At 44.6% G+C, this 12,495-nt stretch overlaps 2 protein-coding genes across 2 annotated transcripts; one reads left to right on the top strand and one right to left on the bottom strand.

Annotated features, from left to right (window-relative positions):
- The first annotated feature begins 176 nt into the window (after positions 1–176).
- On the top strand, positions 177–2,006 carry GGS25DRAFT_38449 (C-4 sterol methyl oxidase). Its single transcript, XM_049258293.1, has 3 exons — positions 177–488; positions 589–697; positions 765–2,006. Exons 1-3 carry the CDS (start codon positions 478–480, stop codon positions 1,560–1,562), a joined length of 918 nt encoding a protein of 305 aa, XP_049121523.1. The 5' UTR covers positions 177–477; the 3' UTR covers positions 1,563–2,006.
- Positions 2,007–3,028: 1,022 nt separating this feature from the next.
- GGS25DRAFT_470659 (uncharacterized protein) lies at positions 3,029–4,825 on the bottom strand. Its single transcript, XM_049259266.1, has 2 exons — positions 4,366–4,825; positions 3,029–3,644 (listed from the first exon to the last, which is right to left on the bottom strand). The coding sequence occupies exons 1-2, from the start codon at positions 4,684–4,686 to the stop codon at positions 3,552–3,554; spliced, it is 414 nt and encodes a 137-aa protein (XP_049121522.1). The 5' UTR covers positions 4,687–4,825; the 3' UTR covers positions 3,029–3,551.
- Positions 4,826–12,495: the final 7,670 nt, after the last annotated feature.

The raw sequence follows: 12,495 nt of genomic DNA, 5'->3' as shown, positions 1-12,495 counted from the left end.
TCCATGTTGATAAACATTTAAAGTGGATTCGGCTGTTGGTTGGTTGAATTGGATATCGATAAGCTTAATTATCAGATCAAAATGTTTCTTTGGGGAAATTGTATTCTAAATCCGAATACGAAAGCTACCTAGGTACATAGTTTAGATACATAGTTAAGTACAAGGTATAGAGAACGGGAAGAGTAAGTTCCAGGTGGAATCATTGTGGCAGCATAAGTGATTGGGTCGTACGTCCAGGAACTGGGACTTAGCAAGGGCCCCTAAAACGCTAAAATATTTCTAATTTATCCCTATCGCCTTTTGGAGTAATTCTCTATTTTATTAACTTACAACAAATACTCGTTGTCTTCTCAACCTTTTTTTTTTATTATCTCCTTCCTTCCTCTTCCTTCCCTATCACCATTCCCAGCTGGGTACATTCTTTTATCCTCTAGGAAAGGGATCATTAGACGACCACCATCGCATTGTTACTCCACCATGGCTACAATGTATGTGCTTGCCCCCCCTTTTTTTCTTGTCCAAAGAAAAAACTCGCAAAAGACCATCACGACGCGTCGCTATTGAGCACCAACTAATACCTTACTATAGGAATACTACCCTTGTGGGTGCTTTTAGCCATCCCGATACTTATCTTAGCGTCTTCGAGGAGGTTTCCAAGTACAATGTTCAGCTCAATGTTGTTGAGCGCTTATGGGCTGTTAGTTTTCCCTCTAATCAATAAATACCCCAGGCACGATCTGGAAACTGACTCGGTGCTTTGTTAGGCTTGGTACCTGTGGATGCAAAATGACGTGTTGGCGACAGGTATCATGAGTTTCATGATGCACGAAATCATCTACTTCGGCCGGTGTATCCCTTATATGGTCCTCGACCGCATTCCCTACTTCAACAAGTACAAGATTCAGAACCAGAAGATCCCGACGTGGAAGGAGCAGTGGGAATGTGCTGCTTTGGTGCTTCTGAGCCATGTTACAGTCGAATTGCCTCAGATCTGGCTCTTCCACCCAATCGCCACCTATTTCGGCATGGATTACGGTGTCCCCTTCCCCAAGATCCAGACTATGGCCCTACAAATCTCAGTCTTCTTTGTCATTGAAGATGCATGGCACTATTGGTTCCACCGAGCTCTGCACTATGGTCCTCTATACAAGATGATTCACAAGCTACACCACACTTACTCGGCGCCTTTCGGTCTAGCCGCTGAGTACGCTTCGCCGATCGAGACTATGCTCCTCGCGCTTGGAACAGTCGGAAGTCCCATTGTTTGGGCCTCTGTAACTGGCGAGCTCCACCTCTTCACTATGTACATGTGGATTGTCGGTCGTCTCTTCCAGGCTATCGATTCCCACAGCGGATACGACTTCCCCTGGAGCTTGAGGCATTTCCTGCCCTTCTGGGCTGGTGCTTACCACCACGATGTTCACCACGAGAAGTTCATTGGCAACTACTCCTCCAGCTTCACATGGTGGGACTGGATGCTAGACACCGAATCCGGCCCCGAGGCCGCCAAGCGCCGCAGGGAGAGGAAGGTCCAGGCCATGAAGGCCAAGAAGGCCGAGTAAAGAGCCAAATCCTCGGTTTGGCAATAGGATAACATTTGGGGGCGTTTATGGCGGTTCAATCAGCAATCTATTAGTATTGCCGCCGGTTTCCCCGAGGTTTACTTGCTCCTGGTTATCAGAAATGCTGGTCACTGAGGAAGGAGGAAGTTTTGAGCCCTCCCTAATTGCAACAACAGACGCAGTACATAGAACGAAAGCACCCAGCGATTTTTTGCGTCGATCGTTAATTCTATAGATATTTGGGTGGTTTAACCGCGGTGGCTTGGGAACCGCACACACCACCAAACTTAATACTACCTTTGTAATTGTTACGAAGAGAAGAGAAAACTGCCCATAGATTAATAACGAGCTCGGTGTGTCCCTACGATGGAGCCCGAAGCAGACTACCTACATAAAACATGAATCCTGCTACCTAGTGTCTTAATCGCGTGAATAGGTATGTGATCTTGTATGATGATTTCCTTGCCCTCGTAAGGTATCCCTTTCGAGTTCTATCGCAAAGAGACTCTAGTTCTTGCTGCTGCACACAAGGTTTATGCTTCACCCCTACCCCTTTTGAGGTTTTGCTTCTGTCAGTGTTGTTTTGTTCCAATAGGTATGTAGGTAGACGAGCTTAGGTTAGAACTACAGAAATGGAGCATAGAGTTCAGTGAGATGTCGAGGTTTTGCGATATATCGCCATTTGCCTGCCAGGTAGGTGGTCTTTGTTGGAAATATATATTTTTTCAAGTGCTTGGATCGCATGCGGTAATTGGGCGAGAGGTGGTAGTGGTGGTGGTTAATATGAAGATGCTTGCTTCCAAAGAATCTTACATTCCTACGCTCCTAGGGCTCGAGTGATTGTGTTTTTACTTTTCTAATTTTGGGGGGGTGATGTCTCATAGTCTGCGGTGGATTTATTGTAGTCAGTCTAGCAAGACATCTTAGGTTAAGGGGTGGTTGTCTAGATTAACCACACACACAATAGCCCGTGCACCTCAGCAGCTTAGGTACTGTAGGTGTTGGATAATGCTTCGCCACATAGCTAGCTTCCTCGATCCTTATGTTCAGCCTCTCCTAACCATCCAAGCTGCCTACAGCCCGGCAACGCAGTTCAAGATTACCCACATACCTAGGTGCCTATGTAGGTCCATAGGTAATATAGTACGGATCGATGATTCCGATACCGTCAAGCCGGGTGGCAAAAAAACCAGGATCAAGCCTTTTCGCAAGATCTTCAGTGGCCAAAACCACACAGCGTTGATCCGTAGTTGATTTTGGGTACCTACCTAGTATTCTTAATCAACTAGCTAACCTAGGGCAACCAACTAACCTAGAGCCACTTCCAGAACCATGTCTACGAGCTACATAGTAGAGCTATGGACGGATCAATATTAGCCCTCCCCCTTAGCCCCTTGACCCCCTTACTTAGGCTTAGGGGTACAGCAGTCGCCAGCGCTGGCGACTGCACGGTCCGTCACCTGTCTCAGTGAGCAGGTGTCATTACCACTGGGTTCCTCGACAACCTCGCCGAAATCCCGAGCAAGGCCGTCGCTGATGGCAGCCAGCTCGATATCCTTGGTAGAGAGGCCCTTGGGGTTATGCGTTGTCCATCGGATGTGAGTGGTGTTGTAGACCTGCACGTTGGCGACACGACGGGAGATGAGTCAGCAAATGTTGTACATAGGTAGGTAATAATGATATTAGCAGTCAGTCAGCAGGTATGTGTAGTGTATTAGGTAGGTTCAATGGAGGAGCATGTGGTCGGGTTGGTCGAGTAAGGGGCGGCTATTGGTGTATGTGTAAGAAAAACAATGGAAAGAGTTTCGTGAAAGGTGTAACGAGGTATCAACTTTTCATAGATACCAGCGGCTCTTGGACTAGAGACGTTGCTATGGTAAGTTCAGAAACTTCGTGTTGAAGGTAGATATCATCAAGTGGGTAGGTAGGTTATGCTTTCGTGTAGGCTGATGTGTTGTTGGTGTAGGTTGGTGTAGGCTGGTGATGCGGTTATAGAGAGTGTAACGAAGTGCGCCTTACGTTGGACCATTCTGGATGGTGATTCTTTAGTTTACATTGCAGTGACACTGCAGTCATGAAGTCCTGCGTAGAGACCCAACAGTGGTTAGTCAAAACTCTCTACTCTTCTCGCTTTGCTTTCACATTCTTTGGGGGTGATAGAACCATAGAACTGCTCCATGGTGCGGTTGTAGTGGTGAGAGTATAGGTCATCCATATATCGTCTGTTCGACTTCCCTGGAGTAGGTAGGTCATCATCCCATAAAACATTGAACGACAGACACCATTTACCCTTTTGACGGCGATATTGAAACCCGTGAGAGGGCCGCAGCCGGCAAGTGGAGACTTTCGTGGGCGTCAGCAGGATAGGATGACTGTTTCTCGTGCCCAACCTAACAACATTGACGCCGTGTAGTGGGTCACGGCGATTAGAATCTGACGATGTGCTAAACGCCGGCGTCCCGTCCGTCGTCAGACGTCAAAGCTAATATGTCGACTTGACGGTAGGTAGGTAGTATTGTGAGTACCTCGAGGTAACAGAACCCGGTAACGACTTAAAACGAATTACTTGAACCCACTTGATCTGCCCGGCTTGCCCTGTCGGTAGTTCCAAGCAGCATGCTTCCATTTCCCGACCCGGTGCCCATGGAATTACTGGATCTGGGGGCATGCTGCGAGGGAGGCTCCAATGAGAGGAGGTTCCGGGAATGATTGCGGCCACGTAGAGGGAGGAAAAAAAAGCGAGAAAAAAAAAGAAGAAAAAAAGAAGGAAGACAAGGACGGCGTGCTATAATGGCTAACTCACCCAAGTCTTCGCAAACGTCTTAAAGCTGAAAGTCCTTTCGAGGCCCTCGCCGCCGGGTATCAATGCCCAGCGGCCCCCAAGACCTGCTGACGCCAGCAGGGGTTCTAATTCCCGGGCCAGAGCCGGCTCGTCAACGCCAGCGGAGAACCGGGGCGTGTGGGTCGTCATGGCTGGCGAGGCCGCGAAGAACCGGCGGCTCTGGGACAATAGTGCCGGGAGCTGATGAGGGCTTCTTCTAATGGTTTTACTTTTCGTCGTCGCTGGTGCTCTGGCTACGAGGACAGCACAGCGGAACACGTGATGTGCGTAGGAGGTGTGCATTAGATTACGGTACAAGTTGACGATAGTGTGTGCTGAAGGATTTCAAGTATCAAAGCGGAAACAAGTTGCGAGCTATATCGGGTTGGCTGATTTGTAAGTTTGATGATGGGATTCAATGATATCAATGATATAATTTCAATGTTTCTGTGCTTGTACCTTTAATGCTGTGTTACTAAGTACCTACTTAGCTTATCTTTATTAGTTATCCCTATTATCCCTATCATCCCTATAATTGAATAACCTGTTTCCATGCATTTACCTTGGAACATTCAACAACATTGAATATCAGAACTTCAATGTTGGAATCAATGTTAGCGGTCATGTATTGTACCGAGGTACCCATAAGCTATTGCGCCTTGCGAACCGGGACACACTCGTCCAATGTTTTTGACATTTTCCATTTTCCACGTGGGCGTCTTATCCCCGGTGATAAGGGGTGTTCAGGGGTTCTCGAGCGCGAGCGCGATCGTAACGATCGTAACCACTAACGCTACAATCCAATCGACTGAGCCTTCGAATGGATGCTCCTTACCCAGCACGGCAATATCTCCTTCCACTCTTGTTGACATGTCGGCGATGTCCACCCAGACTCTGATCGCAGCACAAAATAAGATTACTCAACTCGACATGATGAGGATTGCTTAGCTCTCATATTTCCCTTTCTTAGTTGAAATAAGTACCTAGGTATGGAATACTTATCCCCTACCTATTCCAAGTTTCCGAATAACGAGACCTGAGCACCTTCTGAAGTCTAGGCATCTTCCCCGGGCTTTCAAGCGTTCAAGTATATCTCCGGCTTCTTGCTCCGGCTTCTTTAGGGAAATCGTATCTTGGCATCGGAGCTACCATGGTCCTGGTCGGCAGCCATTTTGTACTTCCTGGTCCTGAGCACCGTCGGCGGGCGGCACAGTCATTCTCATCCATGGCGGATGGGAAACCAGCCCCAATTACAGAGTTCTCATATTACCAAAACTCTCTGTTGATTACATAGTTATCTTGTCGAATGACCAAAGTGGCGATTTCATTCGTACTAATGGGTCTTCCGAATCCCTGGCGAGAGCGCCCATAGTGGTTCGAGGATCTCATTGACATCGCCGACGTGTTCAGCCTCGCATTTGTTGGTTTCCACGATCGCTCCCGGAGCACTAAATCCACTTTAAGATGTCATTTGTAGAAGAGTGCCAAGCATTCCATGTGAAATGCTATTTCCTATCTCGCCCAAGGCCTGGGATGGTCTTGAGCAATGATACTCCTATTGCCGGATTGTTGAGAGCAGCTCACAAAGAGTCGCTATGGGCAGCGAAGTTGGCATCGTCCGTCTCCACCTGAAACGGGCAATGTCGAGGATGGAGTGAGTTTATGATAAAGAAGAGCTGTCAAAGTGATGAAGGAAGGAAAGGGCCGTTTCCAATGTAACCTATAGCATCTAAGTAGACTTCCAAACTAATATCCTTCAAGAGTCTCTCCCATGGAAACCTGAGCAATAACCCCCCTCCCTTCAGCTAAGCAGAATCACGGCTTGATGTCTCAAAGCGGCCGTTCGGCTATCTTAGCGAGCTACCGTTCTAAGCAAAAAAAAAAAAAAAGTGTGATATACTCTTTGATACGATGAATACCAAAACATTTATCCTTACGAAAATTGCGCTTGATACATCTCCTCGGACCTGCCATGCAAACCTTGAATACATACGTACACACGCACTTCCTGGCATCTTGGCAAGCCAGCTTTTGCTGTGTCGTTGCCTCGATCCTATGGGGTTCTAGGGGGTGATGCCGTAACATGTTACCCAATAAGCAATTCAGCCATTGTCTTTGTCATTGATTGCCCCTTATAGTAACATGGATATAGAAAGCGTACCCCCGTATGGGGCGTATTGGCCGTACTGTATGTTAGATCACACACATACCGCATGCATTGTCAGCACCAACTTGTGCGTAAATACTACTCTGAGACACCGTTCCGCTCCGTATTCCTGATTGGTCCCTCTCGTCAAGCTGACGAATCACCACTGCCTTCATAGCTGCTTAGCCATGGGCACGACTTGTTCGGAGTCTATTAGTCGTTTGGTTGTCATATGACTTAATAAGTAGGCCTTGATAGCTTAGTAAGTCCGAAGGGGTAGGTAGGTACATGTAGGCACCTATGTAGGTAGGCATGTGCTAACTATGTCCTAACGCCGCAGAACAGGTTGAACCTGGGAGAACTATGTAGCTGGCCCGACTGGAGGTCCTTGATAATACATAACTAGATCTTCACTTGAAAGTGCTCATACATACATAGCTACAGTGTTGCCATTGCTACTAAGTATAGATTCAAGCCCAAGATTTGATAGTGGTGTGTTAATTGATACCTGTAGTACCAGGTGGCACAGCATTCGCGGGCCGAGTGCACACACTTTGGCAATTGAGAATGTAACATCATGGTTACCACTGTGAAACATAAGATATTACTCATCCTATGCTTCTTATGCTTCTTATGCCTCTTATGCTGGGTCGGATGTACAGTTTCCAGGGTACTTTCTCGTCCAATATGTCTCTGATGATAACATGACGTGAGTCCCGAGTGTACTGTAAAACTGGATTCCGTCCCCCGATCTGATATCGCAACATTCCATAGGCACTAACCTACATGTGTAGGTATGTATGTATGTATGTATGTATGTATGTATGTATGTATGTATGTATGTAGGTTAGGTAGTTGGCACAACGCATTCATTAAGATTAGAATAACTACTGCTACTAGTTACATAATTTGTGAAAGAGTTGTGAAATGGTATGATAGCATTAAGTAACTTCCCTCATTAGGATATCGTTGTGGTTTTTGGAGAACCACAGAGCTCGTTGTGGCGGCGCTGAGCATCAGATCTCTGGGTTGTTTTGTTCCACTCCGATTTTAGGCATCGATATTGGTCAACTGCCTGACTAAAAACCTGCAAGTGAGTTAAAACATGGCGTATTCTAGGTATGTTTTTAGTAGGATTATACGAAAAGCTGTAGGACAACTGCTTTACCTACCTACCTACCATTCATTCACTCATAATGGAAGATTTGGATTTCTGAATTAAGGGCTTATCTCGGATTTCTTTCGCTCTTGTATACTAGGTACATACCTACGTATGTATAACACATTGTATGTAACCATCAAAGACCAAACCAGACCAGTGGGTTTGTTAAGATGTGTTGTTGCATTTCTACCTAGGCAGGTTGCCTAACAACGTTAGGACTTGGATTCTGAGATGCGGTAGGTGCGGATAGAAATGTACACCTGGGCAGTATGTACCTAATTAGATCTAGGTGAGTAGTAGAAGATAGCTACATTGTCCGCAAGATCGACAGCATGTATTACTAAAGAAGCAACCTTGAGTACAACATTGAACAACGATGGACCAGCTTCCGTCTCCAGATTGTCAACGCTGTCTTGACTCTTGAACTCTTTCTTTGTTGGGTTGGCAGCAAACAGAGTAAGCCGCAGACGACGCGCAATTTAAAAAAAATCAAATGCGACGAGCAAATGAACAGACCAACAGCGCCAAGGGCGAGACAAAGGACCATTGCCGACTACTATCGCGGAGTTGCCAAGACTCGCTAAAGAGGTGAGGAATATATTAGGCTGCGCATCAATCTCGATTTCCGTTGAAATGGTTGGCTTAGATGGTGCCTTGCTGGAGATCCCAAACATTGAAGCTGTATACAAGTTGTATACACACATACATAGTAACATGTATGTATATATCATCTAGATGGGAATATACCTACACACATAGTTACTTACAGTAGGATTTCTTTTTCTTTTTCTTTTTCTTTTTTCTCCTGTCTTCCCCCCTTCTTTCGCTATGACTAGGCATGAGGCTCTTAACTCTTACATATGTAGTGTAGGCCTATTACATAGCATGTCGGCAGATACATAAGTACAAAATATCGAATTACCTAAGGCGTATGTAAGGTAGCATTTGCCAGGACCTGCCTACCTGGTACTTAGTTAAATAGCTAAAATTTATGCTTACTTGGGTAATAATTATTTAATAAACTTCAAGGTTGCCTAGCCAGCTTAATGGCCCCACTTAGTCGGCAACTTATGTACTTCCTAGGTGGTTAACCGTTAATACACATTTGATGTACTGTCGGACGTGATGCACGTGATTCAATGCCCTGATTACTGATACGGGACCGGAGTACTTACGGGTAACTGTAAATCTTGAATGATAATAGGTTCCTTCGGTCCTGCTTCATAACCACTGGATGCATGATACCGTTTTCTTACGGTGCCTATGCGTGCACTAAGTACTATATGTACTAGTCCAGCTCAAGTCCCGTCGTTTCATCAACCAATCAGCTAGGTGTCGCATCAAAATCCTTGTAATTTGTACATATGAAGATCGTGCATCTCAAGTTGATGTTCATTACTAATGAGCCTCGGACTTGATGAGTTTGATGCTTTTAGCCTGTATAATTACGTAAGTCATCTACTTGCAACTTTCGTACATAGATAGTTAGCTACCTAGGTACTTACATACATAGTAGGTAGGTCAGAGTTTATGCATATTTGAGTGTACGAAATATGCCTGCATCTTACCATATCTAACTTTGTTTGCGATATCTATTAGAATGTGTGTGATAATATGAACATAGAATACTCAGTTATTAAATATTTGTATAAGAAACTACTACTATGTATGTATGTACATAAGGTTTCCAAAACATTCATCGGACTAAGCATCTGCCTAAGCAAGAAACCAAGAAACCAAGATCAATGATGTTACCTTAAAAACTACTATGGACGTTAAGGAAACCCCGAGGGTGCGCATAGACTCGGCGAACCATGCGCCTAGTAACCTTGCAACCTTGGACCTTGGAATTCTTCTTTTTTAAAACCCCGATATGTTAAATTAATGAAAGTCCAACGGTGTAGGCGACGAATTGGCAAACCTTTTTCCTGTATTATAGACTTGTTTACCTAATACAACTGGGTCTTCGCCGATTAACCCGGCTGCCTAGCGATATGATTACCTAAGGCATTACATAGTGTCCCATGTCCTCTCTGGTAGTTCAGTGGAAGTACCCACATGACACCTGCTTACTCTTACACTCTTACACTCTTACATGGTTATGTACTTAATGAATTGATGCTCATCAATGCTGTCAATTCAATGTTCTTATGTTGATGCGGTACGCAACAATTACTCTTTCAGATGTTGGAACTTATGTATGTCCATAGACACCTAGATATAGTACATTCAATGTTCACAGGAAGCGCCTCGGCCGATAGCCCGGATCCCGAAATTTCGGGAAAGGCATCAATCAGTCATCTATTGGCACCTTTTTTGCTACTTCAACTTGCCAGGTGTACATGCCTTTGACCTGCTGCTAGGCCTTTGTCGCGGGTAATAACACTTTGAAGGTGCTATCGTATGTATCGAGAGCTACATGCTAAATGTGCCTACATGATATAAGTTGCGTGCCTTTGTTATGTATACAAAATGTCTCACTCATGGATGATAGCCTCTGAACATGTAAGCCCCCTTTAGAAAGCGAAACTCTGATAATGGGATGACTATTTAATTTCTGCTCAAAGATTATATCCTCTGTTCAGATAACTAAGTATTGTGCTTACCTAGTAGGGATACTGATCAAACTTAGCTGGATAAACGTATGCTTGCGTGGATTGGAAGAGAACGGCATGCTTCATGACTTCCAAGGCAAATGAGGAACAACGCAAATCCTTATTACATAGTAAAGTAGATGTGGTACCATGTTACGATTGAAGAAGAACTTTGAAGAAGAAAACGTACTGTATGAGGTTGCTAAAAGCCACACGCCATTCACAGGTGTCTTTCGTAAAAAGAACTTTGAAATGTGAGCATCAAGGGCTGAAAAGGGGCCTGAAGGGATGCCATAGTAAGGGTTCTTGCGGTAAATGGATGCCTAGAGGGTAAATGATAATAGCCCTGGAGGTATACACAAGGTTGGGATTCAGCAGACTTTCAGAATACATCCATCTTCAGATGACACCATATATGATACATGTATGTACATACATACATAGTAATATCACCTTCAAAATTTCATTAATACCCGTGATACCACTGAAGATACACATCACGAGCATGTAGTTAGTTGGATAGTTATCTGCTAGCAACAAAATTATGCAAGCCAGCCCTGGAGGCAACAACATTGAGCATTCAAGTTGAAGTTTAACTAACTACATAAATACATCAGCTTAGGTACCTAGATATGCACATGACTAATCCCTACCTGGTACTGTGCATTCATACGGTTAGACCTGTTACACAATGACAAACCAACATCATTAATGATTGATTTTAATTACGAAAAAGAGGGCACCTTCCGGTCACGTATTATCATTGATGTACATATGTAGCAGTGGCCTGGAGGTACATGCTACATACTGCATAGTAGTACATATTCATAATACACACCAGATGCCAATGCCATGTGCCTTTTAGTACTCAAGCTAACTTGAACTATGTAGAATTCAATGTTCCTCCCACCCGGCAACTTCATCATCGCGCTGATACGCAAACACTGAATATCTCATCCATACTAGACTCCAAGAATTGGGACCTTTTACGACATACCCAGTTACTGCCTATTGGGCTACCATTCGGTCAGCTATCGAGTCCACATCTCCACATTTCGCATAGTACTTCCAATCTCCATTTGTCCTCTGATTGCTTATGTATTGTACTTAATAGCCAGCCATCATTGATAGTACCTACTGTGTACGTACTATGTACGATTTGTACCAGGTAACTAACTACATGTAGGTAACATTATTCGGGCAAGTGCAGCTGCACATGTGCATGTGCTGACAAACCAACTTTTTTTTTTTTTTGACCCTCGTCCTTTTCCTTTTCCTTTTCCCTCCGGACATTTCGGTAGGTAACATGGTACCACACATTAAATGATCTACCACTTATGCACATACCTAAGCACCTAGCTAAGGTAAGCAAATTCTACTAAAACCAACAACCGCCTAAAAGCGTCCGTATGTATCCTAGCTTCTTTGTTGGCGGCAGTTCGGCCTTTATTCTTAACCTCAGACACTGTGTGGCTCTTTTTCTCAGCAAGTTCCTTCAGGCTGTCTGAATGATTCTTCTTTGCGCCTGCGCCAGCACCCGCACCTGCACCAGCCACGGGACCGAGCGCTGCTATTCAACTTTGTTTGTTCCTCTCCCGAATTTTCTTTTGATACAACAAAATTTGTTTCTGCGTACAAACCACACACAAATTTGAATTCTCTGTTCTAACTAAACTCAACCTTCACACTACATACGACCTGCTGAATAATTTCTTACGATAGAGCCATCACGTGGAGTTACGGGTATTATTGGGTCTCAGCATTGTGAGGTCATCTTAAATTTTGCCGACCTCAGATAGGACAGGCTATACGACTAGGAAATCCGGGGCGCTTTCGCGTTTGTAGTCATCTTGTTACCCTCGAATTTCGTCTGAGGACGTCTGATGACTATTTAACCTTACTACTACTCATTCATTATCAATTACTACCTTAAGCTTGAGTCATCAATCAACTTCGGTAGCCACTCCGCCCGGCGCATCTACTTTCTTTCAAGATCTACAGTACGAGAGTACCTAATCACCTTTTTTTCAAAACTACGAGTATCAATGATATATGTCTACTGACACACAAATGCACAGCACAATACAACAAACCTTGCGACCCTTAAGCGACCATTACAAAATCAACAACACTACTGCGTAAGACCATATCCTATCCATCATCGAGAACAAATGGAATACGCGACGGCAGCCGCTAGAGTTGTTTATCAG

This window comes from Hypoxylon fragiforme, assembly GCF_022984875.1.
Source record: "Hypoxylon fragiforme strain CBS 206.31 chromosome Unknown GGS25scaffold_1, whole genome shotgun sequence".
In the NCBI taxonomy this organism is placed as follows: Eukaryota; Fungi; Ascomycota; class Sordariomycetes; order Xylariales; family Hypoxylaceae; genus Hypoxylon; species Hypoxylon fragiforme.
The sequence above is the reverse complement of the archived record's forward strand: the minus strand, read 5'-3'. Positions and strand labels throughout refer to the sequence as shown.

Coding starts and splice junctions, on each gene's coding strand:
- GGS25DRAFT_38449 (XM_049258293.1), top strand. Junction 698..764: donor TTGTTGAGCGCTTATGGGCT/GTTAGTTTTCCC, acceptor GTGCTTTGTTAG/GCTTGGTACCTGTGGATGCA.
- GGS25DRAFT_470659 (XM_049259266.1), bottom strand. CDS start 4,686: ATGCACACCTCCTACGCACATCACGTGTTCCGCTGTGCTGTCCTCGTA. Junction 3,645..4,365: donor AGACGTTTGCGAAGACTTGG/GTGAGTTAGCCA, acceptor GTCTCTACGCAG/GACTTCATGACTGCAGTGTC.